Source organism: Sorex fumeus, unplaced genomic scaffold (genome assembly GCF_029834395.1).
Source record: "Sorex fumeus unplaced genomic scaffold, SorFum_2.1 ptg000037l, whole genome shotgun sequence".
In the NCBI taxonomy this organism is placed as follows: domain Eukaryota; kingdom Metazoa; phylum Chordata; class Mammalia; order Eulipotyphla; family Soricidae; genus Sorex; species Sorex fumeus.
The window spans coordinates 42,542,966-42,565,444 of NW_026606094.1; the positions used below are offsets into that span (position 1 = coordinate 42,542,966).

At 39.0% G+C, this 22,479-nt stretch overlaps 1 protein-coding gene across 4 annotated transcripts in view; it reads left to right on the plus strand.

Moving 5' to 3' along the window:
• Nucleotides 1-22,479, plus strand: part of CDK14 (cyclin dependent kinase 14) — a 710,477-nt gene that overhangs the window by 597,886 nt on the left and 90,112 nt on the right. For all 4 annotated transcript variants that reach the window (XM_056118543.1, XM_056118544.1, XM_056118546.1 and 1 more), the window contains 2 exons: nucleotides 11,040-11,179; nucleotides 16,982-17,125. In XM_056118543.1, the coding sequence (XP_055974518.1) occupies nucleotides 11,040-11,179; nucleotides 16,982-17,097 (256 nt within the window). In that variant the 3' untranslated portion in view covers nucleotides 17,098-17,125. The remainder of the gene's footprint in view (nucleotides 1-11,039; nucleotides 11,180-16,981; nucleotides 17,126-22,479) is intronic.

Genomic DNA, 22,479 nt, shown 5'->3' on the forward strand with positions numbered 1-22,479 from the left:
TTAACGTGCACCCAACCCTGGTTGATTCCCCAGCACCACATGTGATCCTCCAAGCACTGTCAGGATCACCCCTAAGTATGAACATCTGTGCCCCACATCCGCACCTCCAATTTTAAAAAAAGAAAAGTAATGTCTGAGATTTTCTTCCACATTTGGTGAAAGACATGAAACCTCAAAGTCAGGAAACAACGAAAATCAAGCAGATTAAATTAAGAGAACTTTCAATGCAACTGAACAACTCCAAGGAGGAAGAGAAGTATGAACAGATAGCAATAGCAAATTGCTTATCGAAAAATGCTTTTCGCTTGGGCTTTTATCTGCATCCAACAATTATCCTGAGTAGAAACTGATGGAATTTGCCACCAAATGATCCTCATGAAAAGAACTTCTAGGTAGGGCGTTTGCCTTGCACACAGCCAACCTGGGTTCTATCCCCGGCATCCCATTAGGTCCCACAAGCACCACGAGGAGTAATTCCTGGGTGCAGAACCAGGAGTAACCCCTAAGCAGTGCTGGGTGTGAGCCAAAAAGCATAATAAATAAATAAATAAATAAACAAATAAACAAATAGAAAGGATCTTCTAAAATGTGTATTTCAGATAAAATTAATTTGGGAAGCAATATCTGATTTAGAAGAAAGCTGATTAAAGAAATGGGAAGAAAAAGCACTATCAAGTCTAAATACCTGTAGTTTAATATATTGTCACTGTCACTGTCCTCCCATTGTTCATCGATTTGATCGAGTGGGCCCAGTAACGTCTCCATTTTGAGACTTGTTGTTACTGTGTTTGGCATATGGAATACGTCACGGTTAGATTACCAGGCTTTGCTGCGCAGGCGAGATACTCTCGGTAGCTTGCAAGGCTCTCCGAGAGGGCGGAAGAATCGAACCCAGCTCAGCCAGGCTGGCTGCACGCAAGGCAAATGCCCTACCACTGTGCTATCACTCCAGCCCATTTAATATATTAAATATATTTAATGCACAGAAAATATAAATAAACATTAGACAGTGTTAACATGAAAGATGGAGCTATTTTAATCAGAATAAAGTGTAATGTTTTTGTATTGTTTGGCATACAAGTAAAGATAATATTGAATTCCAGACTTTAAGGTTAAACATATGAAAGTTCATCGATTTGCTCGAGTGGGCCCAGTAACGTCTCCATCATGAGACTTGTTACTGTGTTTGGCATATCGAACGTCACGGGGAGCTTGCCAGGCTCTGCCATGCGGGCAAGATACTCTTGGTAGCTTGCCGGGCTCTCCAAAAGGGGAGGAGGAATTGAACTCTGGTTGGCCATGTTGGCTGCATCCAAGGCGAACGCCCTACCACTGTGCTATCGCTCTAGCCCATGTGAAAGTTAAGGAAGTATAAAGTATGGATGTTTCTTCTAATATTCTTGGTGATTAAACAAACAAAATCCCACAAAAAACAACCAACCCCAGTAGAGTACCACTGACCTCAAATTAGGCAGTTATGTGATGTTATTGGTCACATATGTATATATTCTGAAGGGCAGCGGAGAGAGTAGCTAGGAAATCAGCAAGGTCTCTATACAGAAAAGGGAACCAGAACTGTTTACTGTTCTTCCAAGAAACTCTACATGAGGGGTTGACTCTGAATTGGGGGGATTGAATTAAAATCAAAAAAGTATTTTAATAAGGATTCTGATTGATGTGTGTTAAATCTGGGTAACTTGCCCTATTAATGGTTTAAAGAATTGTTGCTGCTAGCTAGGAGGATCATTTGATTTGCTGTTACTACCAGTCCCAGACTCAAAACACCTAGAATTTCAAATGCAGTATTTTAAAGATAGACTTCAATCCTTTATGAGTGTTTCCCAAAGTGATCATTATCACCTTCTGCTCCAGGCTGCAGGAACAACATAGGGGCGGGTGGTCAGTAGTAGCCTTGGATACAGTTGCAGGTGGGCTTTCTGTTTGTTTGCTTAAAGAAGGAAGATCTTCAGGACACTCTGGGTGATTTTTTTTTGGGGGGGGGAAGGGACAGTAGACAAAATTGCACCTTTTTTAAAACATTATTTCTATTTTCATTAAAAGAAAAAAATTTTAAAAATTAATCAATATGGCTTGAATATATAGACCATCCCCCTGAAGACATAAATGGGACAATGCAAACAAGTTTTACCTTAAATAAAATATGGAAGAACTTAATGTGACCTTAGTGCTATAGTAAGACTATATGAAACCACTTAGCAGTACTGCTCTTTTGGATAAAGAAGGCATCCAGGTTTGATGGTTGTGCTATCAGATGTGGTGACTGGTTATGTCTGGTAACATATACTTTCTTGAAAAATCTGTTTTTTTCAGCTCTGCCCCGTATTTGTTGCCTTAACATTAATTGATGGGAAAATGAAATAGAAAATGCAGTAAAGTCCCTAAGATAAAAGTGGTTGTGGTGCTTATAAAAACTAGTAACTTATATATGGAGAAATAAAAATATCCAGAAATGCTGCTACAGATTGCACATTCCAGCCATCATAGAAATTACTGTTGCAGTAGATAAACCTTGTTACCTGTGTTGTTACCTTGAAATGGAACTTAAGGAACCATGCAGAGAGCTTGAAGAACTGGAGCATAAACTTGACAAAATTTCATCTCTATCACTACATGATCCTTGAGCACTGCCAGGAGGATGCCCAGAGTGTGAAGTAGCTCTCAAGCTCCTCTGGTGGCCCAAAAGCCAATAAAGAAAAAAAGGAGTTGAAGACAGGACTCAAATTATCCTACTTATTAGCTAATACGTAGGTGAATGATGCATTTTCGTAGGAGTACTGATAAACAGGCTTGTCAGGCATCAAATTTGACAAAATGGCAGCCTCTATGTTTGTACTATGATCTGCCCACTTCAGGTTTTAGCTTAAGATATTTACTGTTCAAATGACTGGATAAAGAAACTGTGGTATACCCACACAATGGAATACAATGCAACTATTAGGAAAAATGAAGGCATGCAATGGCTTATAAATGGATGGACATGGAGAGTATTAAGCTGAGTGAAATGAGTCAGAAGGAGAGGGACGGATACATAATGACTGCATTTATTTGTGGGATATGTATATGTATAATATATATGTGTGTGTATCTATCTCTCTGTCTATCTATAATAGAATGACTGCATTTATATATTGAGACTAATATCCAAGGATAGGGAAAGCAGAGGCCAGGACGACTGGTCAATGGTGGCAGGGGAGGGGGGGGGAGAGAGAGAGAGAGAGAGGAAAAGTGCCTGCCATAGTGGAATGCAGTGAAGAGAGGGGGCAGGAGGAAAAGTGGGGACATTGGTGGTAGGAAATATGCAGTGGTGAAGGGATGGGTATTGCAATATTGTACAACTGAAACCCAATCATGAACAACTTTGTAACTGTGTATCACACTGTGATTCAATTAAATTAAGACATTTGCTGTTCAGTGTTTAAAGTGTATTGTTTTTATCAATTAATCTTTGCTGAAGCCAAGCAGTATCAAGTCATATCTTCCTTAAAACAATTCCATCCCAAATCATACTAATAAATAAAAAACTTATAGATATATGATGCTAAAATACACAACACCATTCTTTTTTTCTTTTTAAAATTTTTTTGAAATAATAAATTTTTTATATATTGTAGAGTATACAATTTCTTGAGTATAAAGATAAATTCCTTAGGATATTTGAAATCATTAATTTTATTGCATATAAATTGCGCCAATATAAAATGACATATATATCACATATGCTCTAATTCTTATTACCAAATCCCAGTCAACACAAACACTACCTCTTATCCTCACCTTTTCTTACAAATAGAGAAACAGAACCAACGTGAGGAATTGTCAGCTAGCTCTTCAAGCCCATGTTCTCCTTCAAACACATATCTCGCTTGCATTAGTGTTTCTTGGCCTGCCTAATTCCACTACGCAGAAGCTGTGTTCTCTCTCAAACATGTATTTCTACCTCTCTCTCCTCACATCTATTAAAACGTAGAAAGTTTCGATAAAAACTTGCTTGCTTCACAAGGGAAAAATAGTCATATTTTCTTGGATTAAATACTGTCTGCTTGCAATGGGTTGCATAATACTTCAAAATACATCAAGTCCAATCCTTACAAATTATTAATAGCAAAAGGAGAGATCTATATGTGATTTAATATCGTGAGATACAGTTACAAAGCTTTCATGTTTGAGTTTCAGTCATACAATGATCAAACACCCATCCCTCCACCAGTGCACATTTTCTACCACCAATATCCCCAGTATCCTCCCCCCCCCCATTCCAACCCTCCACCTGCCTCAATGGCAGACAATTTCCCCCATTCTCTCTCTCTACTTTGGGACATTATTGTTTGCAATTTAGATACTGAGAGGTAATCATGTTTGGTCCTTTATCTACTTTCAGCACATATCTCCCTCCGAATGATCCTTCCAACCATCATTGACTTAGTGATCCCTTATCTATTCCAGCTGCTTTCTTCCCCAGCTCATGAGGCAGGCTTCCAACTATGGAGCAATCTCCCTGGTCCTCATCCTTATTGTCCTTGGGTGTCAGTCTCATATTAGAGAACATATTTTAAAAATAAACATTTAAAGTATAAATTTCTTTCCAAAATCTTTACCCAAAATCTTTAAAAATATTTTCTAATTCTCCATAGGAAGCTTCTTTTGCCTCCAGAATAGAATTGTACTGTTTAATTTCCAAGGATTCAGAAAATTGTGTAGCATTTTTTGTTACTAGTTACAGTTTTTTCTCTTATGTCATAGAAGTTACTTTGTATGAGTTACATTTTTAAAAAAAAAACATTGCTTTTTATGTTTTTTTAAATTTTATTGAATAACCGTGACATAGTTATAAGCTTTCATGTTTGGGTTACAATCACATAATGATCAAACATCCATCCCTCCACCAGTGCACATTCCCCACCATTAATATCCCCGGTATACCCCCTCTTTCCCACCCTCCCTCTGCCTCCATGGCAGACATTATTCCCCATAATCTCTCTCCACTTTTGGGCATTATGGTTTGCAATACAGACCCTGAGATATCATGTTTGGTCCTTTATCTACTTTCTGCACACATCTCTCATCCTGACAGGTTCCTCCAGCCATCTTTTTCTTAGTGATCCCTTCTCTATTCCAGCTACCTTTTCCCCTTTGCTCATGAGGCAGGCTTCCAGCTATGGAGCAATCTATCTGTCCCCAAAACACCATTCTTATACACTTATCATATGGAAGTAAAATACCACAAATTATGGAAACAGTCTAAATATTCTGATATTTATCCCTTCAGTCATTTTAACATTGATAATGAGACCTCACTGACTATTTACTTGCTGTGTATTTATGTCTCCAACATTAGCCCTGTAGCACTGTCCTCCCATTGTTCATCAATTTGTTTGACCGGGCCCAGTAACGTCTCCGTTGTGAGACTTGTTATTACTGTGTTTGGCATATCCAATATGTTGCAGGTAGCTTGCCAGGCTTTGCCATGTGGGCTTGCTGGGCTCTCCGAGAGGGGCGGAGGAATCCAACCCGGCTCGGCCGGGCTGGCTTCGCGCAAGGCAAACGCCCTACTGCTGTGCTATCACTCCAGCCCCTCCAACATTAAAACAATATGTATCAGATTTGTGTAACCACTGATTTGGTTGGCTTTTTAAATGTTTTTCTAAAAATTTCATTTTGTGCTGTTACAAAACCCTCCACTTTGATGATTACAAACCTCTATTAAGTTCATGTAGAGTCCACATTATACAGAAGCACCTACATATCTTTAATGTTTCCCGATAAAAATGTCTTAAAGTTAATTTAATGTTTTCACTTTTGGGTGCAACTTAAAAGAGAAAGCATAAAAATAGAGTAGGAGTGAGCTATTAATTTTCAGCAAAATATTGTACTTGTCTCTTACAAGATGTATGGAATATGTCTGTGAGTAAGTTTTAAATATAGAAATTATTAGTTGTTGCTAAAATAATTCTTAATCATAACATTTTGCAAAGCCTGTATTTCCCCCATTTTTATTGAACATTTTTTACCATTTATTTTTGGTGGAAGCAATTTTTTCTCCTGATCTTTCTTGAAAAAAAATAGTTTCTGTGAATAAATTGAATAGGTATTTGGTATTTTATATGTCTGTTGAACTCTGTAAGTTACTTTTTTATACTTAATATTTTGTCATATTTTGTAATTGATAAAATGGTGCTATATATTGATGTTCAATCTTATTTTTAAAGCTTGAATATGTGATTATAGGTCTGTAATTTTTATAGGAAAAGTAACTTGTCACTGTACACCAGCTTATAAAATCTTCATGTTACAGTTTAAATGTCTAAATAAATACTGAACTGCAAAACAAGAGAAAAAAAACTTACAGTAATCAAAAAACACATAAATGGAAAGTATACATTTTAAAACCATCTTAGGAAGATGCTGTTTTAAAACTCAGTCCAAAAAAGGAAGAATATGAGATCAAAGATAGAATAAGACAAAATGAAATGCAAGATTAATATGGTATTGTAAATAAACTAATTTTCTTCAAAATGGAGCGTTTGGAGAAATAATACAAAGGTTAAGAGGCTTGTATTGCATGCAGCTAATCTCCCTTTTTTTGGGTTTTGGTTTTTGGTTCTGTTTTGGTTTTGTTCCAGATTCGGCAGTGCTCAGGGCTTATTTCAGGTTTTGTGCTGAGGGATCACTCCTGGTGGAGGTGGCCGAACCATATGGGTACAGGGATCAAATTTGACCCGGCCACATGTAAGACAAGCACCCAATCGGCGGCACCTTTGCTCTAGCCCGGCTGATTATCCCAGATTGATTTCCGGCACCATAAGATTCCCCAAGCATTGCAAGAAGGGATCACAGATAACAGAACCAAGAGTAGCCCCAAGCACCACTGGGTGTGACCCAAATATGCCCCACAAATGGGGAGTAGTTTAATTGGATAAATACCAGCTATATAATATTTATGAAAGAGGCACCTTAAAATTTTGGATATGAAACATTAAAAGAAAGTGACAGATGGTATGTCAGCAAATCCCAAAACAAAAAACTAAGGTCATTAAATTAATATGAGGAAAGAAAGAATGAAGGAGCGAGGAAAGGAGAAAAGGAGGGAGGGAGTGAGGGAGGGAGGGAAGGAAGGAAGATAGAAGGAAGGAAGGAAGGAAGGAAGGAAGGAAGGAAGGAAGGAAGGAAGGAAGGAAGGAAGGAAGGAAATTTAGTCTGAAAAGTTTTGTTAAGATACAGAGCATGACTACAGAAGGATTAAGGAGTTAATTTATCAGGAGAATTTAATAGTGCTAGACTGTTATGTACTTAATGATCTCGATCACGATCATCCTGTTGTTCGTGGATTGCCTCTAGCAGGCCCCAGTAATGTCTCCTTCACCCTAGCCCTGAGATTTTAAAAAGTGCCATATTCAAGGCTCTTTCAGGGTTAGGAGAATGAGACCCATCATTGTTACTGGTATTTGGCATATTGGGTATGCCACGGGGAGTTTGCCAGACTCTGCCGTGTAAGCAGGTTACATTCAGTAGCCTGCCAGGTTGTCCAAAGAAAGAATGAGGCAATAAGATGTCGCAAAATTGCGGCCGTGCTTCCAGGAGCTAGGTTTTATAGTCTCTGGGTCTTGGCCGTTGATGGGATTACATGGCGCCAGGGGGCCAGTTGGTGGGTGTGACCCCTGCCTACTGGAAGATGGAGGATCTGGGTTGAGGATTCTCAGCCCCGATCGGAGCAGGCTTGGAGATCTCAGCCCCAGGACCCACATGCCTTTGTTCCCCTGCCAGTGCTTTCGTGCGTGTGGAGAGTGGTCTCAGCATGGTTGTGGCTGGTTCTGGAGGTCTTCGGCTGCCAGAGCTCTGGTCGGGTTGGGGAGGGAAACTCAACCTGTCCCCCTCCAAGGGGCCCTGGTGAGGACAGCCAGGCGTGGGGGCAGGAGACTCTGCACTGTTCTTTTCCGGGAGCTGGGTTTTATAGTCTCCGTGTCTTGGCCGTTGATGGGATTACACGGAGCCAGGGGGCCAGTTGGTGGGTGTGACCCCTGCCTACTGGAAGATGGAGGATCTGGGTGTAGGATGCTCAGCCCCTATCAGAGCAGGCTTGGAGATCTCAGCCCCGGGACCCGCATGCCTTTGTTCCTCTGCCGGTACCTTCGTGAGTGTACTTAATGATACAGCTTTAAAATATATAAAGCAAAAATGGATGAAATTAGAAGGAAAGATTTGAAAATCGGCCAACATAAAAGGAAATTTCAAACAACCACAATCATTCTAACATTTTAATAAGGTGAGCACTTATGACTTGGGATAAAACTCAACTTAGATGGACTCAAAACTGGTTCTAGGGGCTGGAGTGATAGCACAGCGGGTAGGGCGTTTGCCTTGCACGCAGCCAACATGACCGACACAGGCTCGATTCCCAGAACCCCATATGGTCCCCTGAGCACCGCCAGGAGCAATTCCTGAGTGCATGAGCCAGGAGTGACCCCTAAGCATCGCCGGGTGTGACCCAAAAAGCAAAAAAAAAAACCTGGTTCTAGTAACACAAAACCTGATGCTAAAATGCCTGTGGAAAGTTGTGTTGAAAGTTATCCTTGAAATGCATGCAATAAATAGATATCTTTCTAAATTAGTATTCCATTGATAATTTAAATATTTTTATATTAACCAAATATTGCATAGAAGCATTCAATTATTTTCATAGGTCTAAGTTTAGTCATATTGGGGTTCAGAAAGAAAAATGAATTATTAATGGTTAATTCCTTATATTTAGATTCTTATGCATTAAGTCTACATGTGATTGATAATCTGTTCCAGAAACAAAGATACAATTCTAACTATTTATAATTCTTCAGAATAGTAAAAGCATGCTCCACATATGAGTCAGGCTTTGTTGGAGCTAGAGATTCTGCAGCCATATGGGATTTATCACTCTTGTGACAGGGTAGCATTAAAACTAAGGTCTAGTCTCCATCTGGCACTCTTGTTCTTTTGTAGCAAACCTGTATAAAGTTGATACTGACATAAGGCTCACCACGATTGTATATAAACTGTACATCCAATTTAAGTATAATGTTTACCATGATACATCTCAAACTTTGCATTTGATATTTTTAAATATTGATGAAGGGTTATGACAATGAGAAAGTCTTATAAGAGGGAGAAACCATTCAGATGGCCATGGCCCCTCTTAAAGGAAAGAAAACAACTTGGAGAACCATGAGAACTTCTTTTCCTGAAAATTTCTCTTCCCTAGGAAGATACATTGCAAATGAAATCATGATCATTTAAAATGGAGCCATTGTAGCAGCCCTATACTGACTCATATGTTAGACTTTCTCATATGACGATTTAGATGGTTGGGCCTTTAGTGTAATAATATCTAATATATGTATTATCACTGTCTCTCTCGCTGTCCTCCCATTGTTTATCGATTTGCTCGAGCGGGCCCAGTAACGTCTCCATCATGAGACTAGTTACTGTGTTTGGCATATCGAATACGTCACGGGTAGCTTGCCGGGCTCTCCGAGAGGGGCGGAGGAATCGAACTCGGGTCGGCCACGTTGGCTGCGTGCAAGGCACGAGCTGTGCTATTGCTCCAGCCCCTATGTATTATATAATATATATTTTCCTTTTCTCCTTCTTTACTTAAATTCTTTACCTCCCCTCTGCTTTCTTCACTTCCAATCCTCCTGTCCCATTAATGATTTTATAACACTACTAAAGAGATGCTTGAGGAGGGGTAGGACAAGAGTTGTGGGCAATTGAAGAAAGATATCTATTGATTAGTTGTGAGCTTAGTAGCTTTAGACTTTTGAAAAATTACCCCAGGGCAAATGCAATCTTAGTCTCTCCCGTTTTTACATCTGTTGTAGCAATGCAGAAATCTCAGATCAAACTTCTTTAAAGCCATCTGTGAGTATGGCAAATGTGAAGCATTGTAGCGGCACATAGTTCAGGGTCAGTGTGAAGTATTTTGGTCTGCTAAGGGGCCTTCTCTGATGCCTACTTTGCTCCACAGTGTTATTTGGGAAGATAGAGCAGAGTCACATTGTTAGACTATAACCACGAGAGTGAAAAATGCCTAAGGATTCCCATCCCTCACCCCCCATCTTTCCTTTATTGTTGTTATTGCCATGGCTGGTGCTCAAGTACTTGGTTGTGCTACTCTCCTGGGGCCTTACACAATGTGGTGCGTGACTGACACCAGGTCCACCATCAGGATTGCATTTTGCCTGTGGGTCAGTGCCAGGGACCAAACTCAGAGCTTCATTCCCACAGGCAGGTGCTCTACCACTGAGATATCCCACCCCACCCCAAGAAAATTCTTGACACATGTTCAATTCTTCATAAATGATAGCCATTATTTTGAACACTTTTATTGCCATTATGATGTTAATTATTGGGCTTTGATTGCACTGAGATGTGAAACATTTCCATGAAAAGCAAGACAGATCGCACTGTGTGTTCTGCTTTCTGTTCAAGAGTCGTCCCACCTGGGAAACTCGACTTTTCTGCTTTTCTGGCAATCTTGAAAGACCTATTTTCTCTCTCTCTCTAGTCTTTTGGTGGTCATTTTGACCTGATTCAAGTGCCATATTTAGTATATGTACTAATACTATGATTCTTGATAGTAGTTAATAAAGCACTTAAAACCAGTTTTACTTTAATTCTCTTATTTTTTATTATTTTCCCTATAAATATATCCATCTGTATGTACAGGAATAGATTTTGTGAACAAATTCTACCAACTGCTGTCTTAAAAAACTTTGTACCTTAGATTAGTTCTTCCTGAAAGTAGCTGCCTTTCATTGCAATAGTAGTATTTTAAGTCAGTGGGGCTAGATTATCAAGAGTAAAAGTCAGTTTAGAATAAAAGATACTTTACAAACCAAAGTGAATTTTGCTTCTGTTTATTTTCAATGCGTAAGTCGTTTTTAATGTCAGGAATAAATAAATCCGAACATGATTAAATTAGTTAATCATGTTTTATGTAGTGGATTTTCTTTTTCACTCTGATTTCTCTATTTTGCTTGTGCTTTCAGGCTCAGCTATGTGAATTATGCAGAGGATCTGGCTTCCAAGCTCCTACAGTGTTCCCCAAAGAACAGACTATCGGCACAGGCTGCCTTGAGCCACGAGTATTTTAGTGACTTGCCTCCACGGCTATGGGAACTGACCGATAGTGAGTATGGCAAATCGTGACACCCAATCAAGACAGAATATCACTTTATCAATCATACATAACATGTAGAAAGAGTCATATGTTATTGTGTGCATATGAAAGATTATGTTTGTGTATGCCATTGCATGCATGCATAAAATTGTATGAAAGAAAGAGGGACAGAGTGTGAGGGAAGGGATAGGGGAAAGGGTTGTATGTGTATACATTTAGTGGAATTCTGTCATTCAGTTGCTAGTCTACCCGAGACAGGAAGAAAATGGATTCCTTCTTTGCTATCTCTGCACTGCAGTCTGCAGCTGCCTGTCTTTGTATTTGATTCTATGTGTGTCAAAAAGAATGATCTGAGCCATCATAAAGGGAAAGGAAAATATGATTTACATATTTAGTGCTTTGTGCATGCAGTACTTTTTAACTGGCTACAGTACACAGAGGAGAAATGATTCATTTCTGTTTGATTCTCAGAGCCCATCTTGGTTGTAACAATAACCTTAAAAAGGGCTGCTATGCAGTGAGCTGAGGAACAGAGTTGGCAATTGGCTAATGCACTGAATTGACATGTAAGAAGTGGAGACATGTAATTCATTTTAACTACAAATGCTCTTGGTATTCATACAGACTGTTCTCTGGATCTTTTAAAACAAAACACATTCCTGGGTGGATTTTTATTTTGTTTTTATAAAAGTGTTCATATTTACACAGCCTTTTCCAATTATATTTTAAATATTTGGGGAGAGGATTTATGGCTTGGAGGTCTCATCTTTCTTCTAAAGTGTGAAACAGAATTCTTGTGAAATTTTGCAAAACACTGTTGCAGTGAGAAACTTTTTGTTCGCTGCTGATGGATTCTTTAAAAAAAAATTTAAAGGTACTTATTCTCTTACTCTCCAGGTTGTCTTAAAATTAATATGTTGCATATATGCATATAATTATGATGTCCTTACTAACCCTAGGGCGTGTCACACTCACGATAGACATAAGGGAAGTTTCTTGAATCTCTTGGACTTTAGACTTTTCCCGTTTGTGGTACTAGATTTCCTTGATGACAAGTACCCCTCACTTTGGAACATCGTCCTAAGGAAAAAACTCTTCTTTAATACACCTAATTAAATCTTTCTGGATATACTACTTTATTTAATTTGAATTTATTTTTGTACCTCAAATTATCTAGGATTACAGTAACAGACTCCTTCCTCTATGCTTTGTAACTCTTCCTTATCATCTATTCCCAGCTCATATTCATCTTATATACTGGCCTATTTTCCTTCCTAAATGAAAACCTAGTGACCATAATGACAGTGATCTCCTTTTAAGAAAAGAAAGAAACAGGAAATTCATATGGAAAAATTATGAATGGTAAAATCTTTCTATATTGGAAAACAGTTGTGAGTAGGCTCATTAGTTTATGGCTCATCGAACTCAAACATATGGTTTGTTTTCCCATTTAGTATAGTACAGAATTGAATATCACTCCTCCTTGGTGACATCTCAATCCCATCTGACTCAATGATTGAGTTTAAGCCAAGATTTTGATGGTCTATGAATTCTGAATTCTGTAGTAGTATTTTTCTGTTAATAGGGACTTATTACCCACTTGCCACTTAGTTTATCAGCCAGTGGTTAAATCCAGTTTCTATCAGTAAGTAAATGCCTACACATTATCACTCGGCAGCAGGCTGCCAGCGGAGACAGCCTTGTCCCTGTCATTAACAAGCACAATGTATGCAGAACACCAGAGGGGAATTAAAACCACAAAAAATACCTCAGGGTGGTATTTTTAATATGAGAATTTAATTTGTAATTTCACAGATTAAGAATTTTGGCTGCATTAATCCCTTTATCAGCTCACAGCAGGCTATTTGCAGAAGCATAACCATAAGGCGATATTCATTGGCAGAAACACGTCTTTGCATAACGTTAAACATCAGGAGCAGTGAAACCTTTTGAAGGGGGGAGAATAAAGATGAAAAATCATTATATTTTTAAAGCAAGATTTTGCTAAATGCCTCCGGTAACAATTTTGAGTTACGGAAATGCTATTTCTGTGTCTAGCAGATAATCATTATGAAGCATAAATCAAGTCAAAAGAAAGGACATTCTCAGTATTAAATACTACAGTCATTTCCATTTCGGACACAGTAATAGTCCTTGTAAACATGTTTACAAAACAAAGAATTCCCAGGCCTTGGAGATCTGGGGAAATAGTTGTTTCAGGTAAAGTGACTAGTTCTGATGACCCTGCTTTCTGAGTTAATAGTCTACAGCCTATATTTATTCTGAAATTTTAAATTAATTTGAAGTTTTGTAAAAGTCCATCACATAGTGGCCCTAGCGGCGGGAGCAGCAGCAGCAGCCACACCCTCCTGGGCCTCCTTTCCATGGAGATTTGAAAGGAACAACACCTGGGAAGAAGAATGCAGAATCAGTGAGTGGATTGTCTTGGGAGCCAAGCCAAGGTTCAGAATCATAACTGCAAGAACTTCAGTCTCTTCATTGCTGCAGCCTGTATCACAGAATGAGACATAAAGACAAGATCAAGGTGCCAGTGAATGTGGCTTTCTGCACGAGTCTCTCTCTGACTTGCAGATATACATCATCTCATCACATGATTATAAGGCAGAGAGAATATGTTCTTCTGATGAGGCTATTAATCTCATCACAAAAGGGACCCCAAGCTGCCCTTATTTAGCCTTAATGTCACCCAGTGCTCCTTCCCCAAATTACCAGTCCATGGTCATATTAAAGCACCAATATATAAACTTGGTAAGGACACAATTTGATCCAGAGCAGTGTTTCTCAGTATTGGACCATATGACCCCCTGTTGGCCCCATGGGTTATGCCAAGGGAGCCACAAGTGAAATTATGTTCATGGTCTAGGAGCAAGCATGAGACTAGGGGGCCAACTGGTAAGAAATGAAGGAAACAAGATCAACAGGGAGCCATGGTCAGAAAAGGGTTGCGAAACCCTGGTCTGTAGACTCACATTTATAAAAATAACTGATAGCATTTTGTTAAAGAATGTACATGAAAGGAAACACTTTGCTTTCTGCAAACAGAAGCAAAACCAAGTTAAAGAAAATAATTGAAATAAAATAAGCTCAACGTGGGCTGTGGCCTTCTTGGCCTACTTTAATATATCATACCCTGTTCAAGGAGTAGCGGGTGTTATTAGAACCTTCCCAGAGCACTGAAATTATTTCAGGGATTAGTACAAAGATGAAGTTCTGTCCTTATGCCAGACTTTATTTGTTTTTCAGACTTAGGTAATGCTATATCTTTTGTTATTAAGCCTAAGACCTTTTCACTTTATACAGTACCAAAATTTATCAGGAATATGTTGTGTGCCACTGAAGAGAAATTATAAATTTATCAAGCAAGAATAATAGAACAGATACCTGGGGGTGTGGTGGTTTCAAAGCTGGCTAGGTCTGGTGGCACTCCTGTCATTCTCCCTTGGTTCTGAAACCCCAACAGCCTTGCCCCACTTCTTCACAGATTTAATTGCTGGAAAGGAAATGGAGGGCTGATTTAGAAGAAATTCATTACTTTTCCCAAAGACACCACAGAGCGTTCTCCTGTGTATACTATCAAGTTACATAAATAATTGAGGCTGAACTACCCTTGTCAAAATAAATGAACAAAATACACTTCATAGAGCAAAGTCCTTGATTTTATTGCATTCATTTGCTAATCCATAAGACCCAGGGCTGTGGGAAAGGAGGCAACAGAGCTGAGCAATGTGAGGAGCGTGAACTAGGAACCAGAGGGCTGATCCCAGCCTCCACGCCTCTGTTAAGTTGCTGCACACACAGTGATCCCCAAGGAGTCTTCCAGCTCTAATGTTTGTGTTACTATAAAACAATATTTTGCCAGGAACGTAGCTCTGTGCCATCCTTTACAAAACAAAACAGACAGACCAGTTCAAATATATTTGCTGCCTCCAGACTCTGCTGCTCATTCTCTTGAGAATCCGTCCAATCCCGGATTTTTATCCCACTGGTCTCTCCCCACCTTTATCTCTGCTCATCAGCAGAATTCAAAGTAGGAGAGGAGATGACCATCATTTCCTCTTTGTAACATTCCTTTCCCCTTGAATTCCTGAACAGGGCTTTTTCAGAGTTTTCTTTTGGCCTCTCTCAACTCTCCTCAGAAACGTCACGGGTGAACCTTCCTCTTTCTTCTTGCATCTACCAGTCCTGTCACATAACTCATTGGCGTGCACTGGGACTTCATCTCTATTCTTTCTGCATGCACACCCCCTTGGGCCTAGAAGATCTGCTCTGGTCTCATGGTTAAAATATCCTCTGTACACTGACAGCTTCTGGGTTTTCATCTCCAGTCCCGTTTTGCTGACTCCAGACTTGTATATCCAACTAAAGACTTCACCTCTGCAGATGTCAGAGTTGGTGTATCAAAGTTCAGAAACCCAAACTGTACTGTTTTTGTTCCTTTTTTTTAACTGTTGTTTTTTCTTTTGGGGGGTCACACCCCGCTGTGCTTAGGACTGACTTCTGACTCTGCTCTCAGGGATCACACCTACAATTGCTCAGGGGATCATGTACAGTGCTGGGAATTGAACCAGTGTCAGCCACGTGCAAAGCAGGCACCTTAATCCCTGTACTATCTCTCCAACCCTAAACTGAACTCTAGAGTAAGTCTTCTGAATTTTTGCCCTGAAATGGTAACACCAAGCTTCAGTTCTGCAAGTTGTCCTGACTCTTTTGTTATGCCCACGCCTGGAGTTCCCACAGATCCTATTGGCACTACCTTTCATATACAGCTAAAATCACAGGCAGGGGGTGTAGCTCAGCTGTTGAGAGTTCCTGTCTGTCATGTCTGAGACATTGCATTCAATCCTTAGCCCCAAATAGAAGGGGGTGTAGGGAGAGGAAACAACTCAGAGTACACCATTTCTTGTGTTTCCAAGTACTGTTTCTCTGTCACTCTCCACCTTCTTTTTCCTGTGTTTATGTGATTGCCCACTCAATATAATGACTGTTTCTCTTTTTGCTCTTCAAAGTCAGCTCCTGTTAGTTTCTCTTTCTACATCCTTCTGTTTGTTTGTGTGTTTGTTTTTGAAACACACTCAGCAGTACTTCAGGCTTACTTCTGTCTCTGTGCTCAGGGATCAGTCCTGGCAGGGTTCAGGGGACCATATTTGTCAACTACTAGTTGACATGTTTCTATGATTGTTTAGTAATTGTCTTTCCCAAGTGAAATCTAAAAGAATGGGTATTTCTTTCTGCCTTGATTTATATCCTGCAAGATTCCAAAATACCAAGAGCATAGTGGGACTCAATACTTCTCTCTCCGATGAGGTAGTGAAAGAAAGACATGGAGAAGTAGCAAAACATTATATTTCTAATACCAAATTAATGTTTCTTTAGATCAGAGAAATAGGAGAGATCCACTGCTCTGTGGTTATGTATAGAAGCATATTTCATTGCCATATGTGTTTGTGAAGTTGTGTAAATGTATGGGGGAGCATGGCCACTTGGTATTTCAAGACCAAGGCACATACCATGATGTTTCACATTCTGAGAATCTCTCCCACTTCCTCTCCCCCACCCCGTCTCACACTCTCACGCATACACACAGTTGTTTGAGGGCCGTCCCTGGCAGTGCTCAAGGAACTATTTGGTGCTGAGATTTTTAACTCTGGGGATCTTATATGCAAAAACATGCACCCCAGCCTTTTTGAGCTATCTCCTCAGCTCCCCAAGCTCCTTTATTTTTTTTTTTTTAAAAAAGACGAGAAATACCTCTATAAAGATGATGAGTGAAAACTTTTATTCCATTCACAGTGTCTTCTATTTTTACGGTCCCAAATGTAAGATTGCAACCGGAAGCTGGAGAGAGCATGCGGGCCTTTGGGAAGAACAATAGTTATGGCAAAAGTCTATCAAATAGCAAGCACTGATGAGCACAGTGTCATCAAGACTGCACAGGTAAGATGACCTACATTACTTGGAAAGCAATGGTGAGTCAACGTTGAATAAATCTTTTAGATGAAGTATTATGAGTTCCTTTCCCCACACAGACCTTTATCGTTCTCCCAGGGCAACAGTGTCATCAGCACAGATCCTATCCAAGCTACATGCCATCAGGCATTTCCATGTTTCAGGTATTCACTGGATTCTAACCAAAGTTATATTTTATTTATGGAGTGAGAAGCAAGCCATCATAAACCCTTCATTTCAAGCACTCACCCAATTCTCCACTGAGGTGAAAGAAAGGTTAGGGATAGCCTGGTGCTATCTCAAAGACTTTGTTGGGTCAACATAAATTTTTTAATTAGCTATTCTTTATTTTTTTCTAATGGGAAATTTTTTACACAAAACCTGGTGACTATCTGCCTTTAGTCGAAAAGTAAGCAATTCTGACTATACTGCACATATATTCCCTACAAGAAAGTTTGTGTGGTAACTAGCTCTGAGCCCTTGGAAATACACCCTGGTTTTGCTCAGCTGCCATGAGGTTGGCTTCATTCATTTCTGATTCTTGCCTGGCCCCTTCCTCCTACAGACACTATCAGGGCCTTGGTGAGCTTCTCTTTTCTCCAGTCTATTCTCTGTCCTCTTCTGTTGTGCATTACATGAAGCACACTGTAAGCTAGGTATTCTCTTACCAGGCCTGTTCATCCACAGGCATCATACATGCCTCACAGAAACAAACCAAGACAACAACTTATGCAAAAACTGCCTCATTATTTCCATATGGAAATCTTTGGATTAAAAAAAAGATTGTGCTTGCATATATCTGTGTTTATCTGTGTTTGTTTCTAATGTCACATAACTGAAGCAAGTAGGAAAATAAAAACAAGTTTTGGGCAGGGAAGGTTTTTTCCTTGACAGTCCGTATTTGTTCCCCACTTATGTGGATGATCAATAATTAAATATTTAAGTGACTCAAAGGATGTTTTCAACATTGCAGGAACTCCTCCTTTCTCCTCTCTTAATGTGAAATATGTTAGCAGGCTGAATTGTCAGCACAGCCACGAAAAGCAAACTAAATTGTTTATATTGTTTTGTGCATATCCTGAGCTATTTTTAGATCTAGCTCATGGGGGTCAATTTTACCTCTCAGGAATGTGTTGAGGATTTATGAATGAAAAGAAAATTTGTAGATAAATGACTTTGTATAAATGTCAATCAGGAAATGTTTTCAGGAAACTTGCTACTCCACTGGTAAAAGTAAGATTCTTCATTCTTCAGGGACTTTCTTCCTTTTGTATAAAAAAAATGCTTATTATAAGTATTACTAGTTTAACTATTATAGCATCACTGTTTTATTTGTACTGCAATTCCCTTCCACCAATTCCTCTTTGTTATCACTGATACTGCCATGATGGGGGTTGCACACTTGTTTCTCTTTGATGTTACCACATTTTTTTTTTTATCACTGACTGTCACAAGTCCAGATGCAGTGCTTGCGCACTCTGCTCGTGCACACAGCTTTACACTCCTTCAGTTAAGATACATGATTTGGTTCTGATACTAGCAGGTGAGGCTGCAGGGCTTGCGTGCCTGCTTGCCAGGGATCACACTTCCCACTATGGTGCCCACACATCTTTATAGCAGCCATGCTGGTGATCACAGACAATGGTGCCTCTGGGATTGCACACTTGGGGGGTAAGAGTTGGTGGTGTCAGATTACTAGGTGCTTGCAAAGTGGCATTCTACATTCTACCTTATCCACATCCTGGGCCCTTTATTAAGACAATAATTTTGAAGCTCTGATACTATTATTTATTAGTTGTTCTCTTACAAAACTTTCTATTTGATTGACTTTATGTTAGGAAACATCTGAATTTTCTTTTCTCATAAAATCTGTCTAGGCATATTGAATTCTAAGGAGTTTTTTCCAGTCTGTAAAAAAAAAAAAATTAAAAATCATTTTCATTTTTTACCCTTCTGGGTTTTGAGTTGCAGCCTAGGTGAACTATCTTAGAGATCTGATAATATAGGCTGTAAATTGGTTATTATATCTTGTGCTTTATAATCCTATGTTATGTTCAAGTATTGGTTTGGGGGCCACGCCCAAAACCTGCAGCCCCAGATAATGCTCAGGGGCTATTCCTAGCTCTGTGCTCAGGGATTGCTTCTAAGGATGCTCTGGGGACCATGTTCTGTGTCTGTGATTGAACTAGGTTTGACAGCATACTAGGCAGGAACCTGAACCCCTGTACTGTCTCTCGGGCCTAAGAGCCTTATTTTAACCAATAGCTAAATATCAAACGATAGACATTATAGAGGAAAGGCTCTACAGTTAAGGATATTGATAGAGAGAAATATGTAATTCCTTACACTTTGATTTTGCTGTGGGTGAATTATTGTTAAAGCTGGTTGTGACATACTGAAATTTCCTCAGGTGTTTCAGTTCTTGGTAAAATCCAGAAACTGGGAAGTACAGTAAGGGGAAGACAATGGGACTCAGAGAGGCTGGGATGAAAGGCAGCAGCATTTAACCTCTGTCTTTTGAGAGGTTAGTGGATAAAAATATGGAAAATTTACTATAGCACTTCTATTTTTGAGATGTTGGAGGACGAAGAACTGTTTCAAGTCCTAATTTTTTTCTGTCATATTCGAAAGGCAAACTGTTTCTATACTTGCATACTGAGGTCATTTCAATTATTTAAGTAATGATATTGGATTTTCATAAACTGGCGCTTTATAGGAAAGCTAATGGGAAGCACTTTTTTCTGCAGCAGAGAGCAATTTTGGTTCACTCTTATATCCAAATAAAATGAAAACTACACACAACTAAGTTAAAAACTGGATAGGATCCTCTAAATGGTTAAGACTGTGTTTCTTATATTTCGTTTCCCTCTAAAGATTTTAATAGACTATGATTTCATAAATTTTTTCCTTCGCTCTTCTTAATCAGTATTCAAAGGTAAGAGACCCTCTTAAATTCTTAGAAAAACTAAATGTTCACTTAAAGAAAAAAAACATTGCCCCAAGAAAAAGCCAGAGCTATATTGAATGTCATTCCTGTGTTGAATTTAATTTCTCAGTCATTCTAAACTGAAACAGGAAATGCATAGTGGTTATTTTCCCTTTTGTATGGGGGATGCATAGTTGCTCATTCTTCAGACAGTAAAGTTTTTGTGAAATGGTATCTGCTCACTGTGGAACATCTCCTTTCAGTGAATCAGTTGTTCTTCAGACCCCATAAAATTCACCCTGTACAAGGAGCTAACCATATGTATAATTTGGTGACACGATCCTTTTCTTTTGGCATATATCTTTATGTGTGTGTACATTTATAGATATATATAAAAACATATATATAAACATGTATATATTTAATCTACATTATATGACAATGAAAAGACATATTGAACTCACTCTCTTTGAATCAGCTATATAGCAATCATTTCCTGCCAAAGGTTGGCTGCCAGATAAGCCATTATAATAAATAAACTGTTTTTTTAAAAATCAAACACCAGATAATTCAATGTATTGATCACAGGAGTGTCGACATCATTATTTAAATATTCAGTACAGTTTGTCCTCACACAGAGTACCAAAACCCTTGGACGTTTTCTAAAAATCTTTGATTCTTGGAGTCCATAAATCTGCATTTTAAAGAATCTCAAGGATATTAAGACAGGTAGCTTTTGAACCACATACACTGAAATCTTCAATTCACATTTGAGAGTAGTATGTGCATAATATAAAAACATAAATTTATTTGAGTCAGAACTGGATAAAAACAAAAGAGGAAAATCCTTGCCTGCCCCAGCCCCCAATTCTTTAAAGAAACTCAGTGTAGAGTTTGTAGTGGATGGTAGTATCCACTTGCCCCATGTGTCTATTAAATATTAAGTTATATCACCTAATCTTCTTCCAACTTGGATAGCACTGGTGTATTGAATTTTATTTTTATAGGTAAGGATCATACCCAGTGGTCTGGACTTACTTAATGGTCCAGTGTTTCTGTGGCCAGCTGGTGCTCCGGGCCACTAGACTAAACACAACAGTGGAGGTAAAGAGAATCAAAATTATTTCAATTTTGATGCAGAATAGTCAGTGAAGGACATTTGCTCTCCTTTCTTTGGATCCCCTCTGATTTCTGCTCCACACTGCCATCACCAACGCCAGGATGGGTTAGGAAGGGCTCCGAAGTTTTTCATTCACTATCTAATCTGTTTACTTATGTACTAAAATGTCACAAAACATGATGAAAATATAGGTATATGTGTCATGTTTCACCCCAAGTACATCCTAGAAGTAGTTACTAAAATTTTAAGAGTGATACAAAGAATTCCCAATGTCCTTCACCTACTTTTCTTAAATGTTAGCACTTTACTACACTTTATCATATTCATTACTTTTCTCTTTCTCCTTCTTTTTCACCTACATGGGTGCTCCAATTACCTTTATATACTCACTATTTTCCTTAAAAATCAAGACTTCAAAGTGATACTTTGAAATTAAAAATAGAGCTTTTATGCCCTTGCTTTATGTTTTCCTTTTTCTGATTGAGAGTCCATATAAACAGAACGGGTAAAAGAGAAGAAACTGGTTTGATGACCTAAAAATTGGTTCATTTGCTCAGATCCACGAAAATTGGCTACATTTTTGTAATTCACTGTTTCCAGGTCAGATGAGCTTCCAAGCTAGGGGGGAGGGGAGATTGTGCTGCAACATGCATCTTCTCTCTTTTTAAAACACAAATTAATTTCTTAGGGACTATTTAGCCAGCAGCATAATGTAAGGAAAACTTTCTTTCAGATAGTGGGCAAAAGATGTGGTGTGGCTGGTATGCAAAATATCGATTGCGGTACTTAGCCAACCTGATAGAAAGTTAGTAGTCACATAATAAGTAGCTATAACAAGTGGAGGTACTCTATATTTCCTTTTCATTTAATGTTGATTCTTATGAATTTGGGATATAGAGGGAATTGGCTATGCCCTAAGTGCACTGTATTGTATTATTAATACCAGGATAGCTGCCGACTCCCACTAGACAGTCTTTGTGGTCTGCAGATACTCTAAGAAGTGTCTGAGCATGAAAGGAGACTGAGCTGAACTGGGCTGATGGTCCGGGATGACATTTGAATGCATGGAAGACAATGTCTAAATGACAGTGTCAGAAAGGGAAGGCAAAAAAAGAAGCTGGAAATTGTTCCCATTACCCCACAAAGGCTCATAATTCCTTCTCAGATAGTCCTCACTTTGCAACTTTGCCTGGGTAAGAAAAGGAAGTGGGATCAGGGAGGGAGATACCCTGGGATCCTGGGACAAAAGCCAGGAATTCGGGTCCTTAGACACATTGGAATTCTAGACAGATAGCA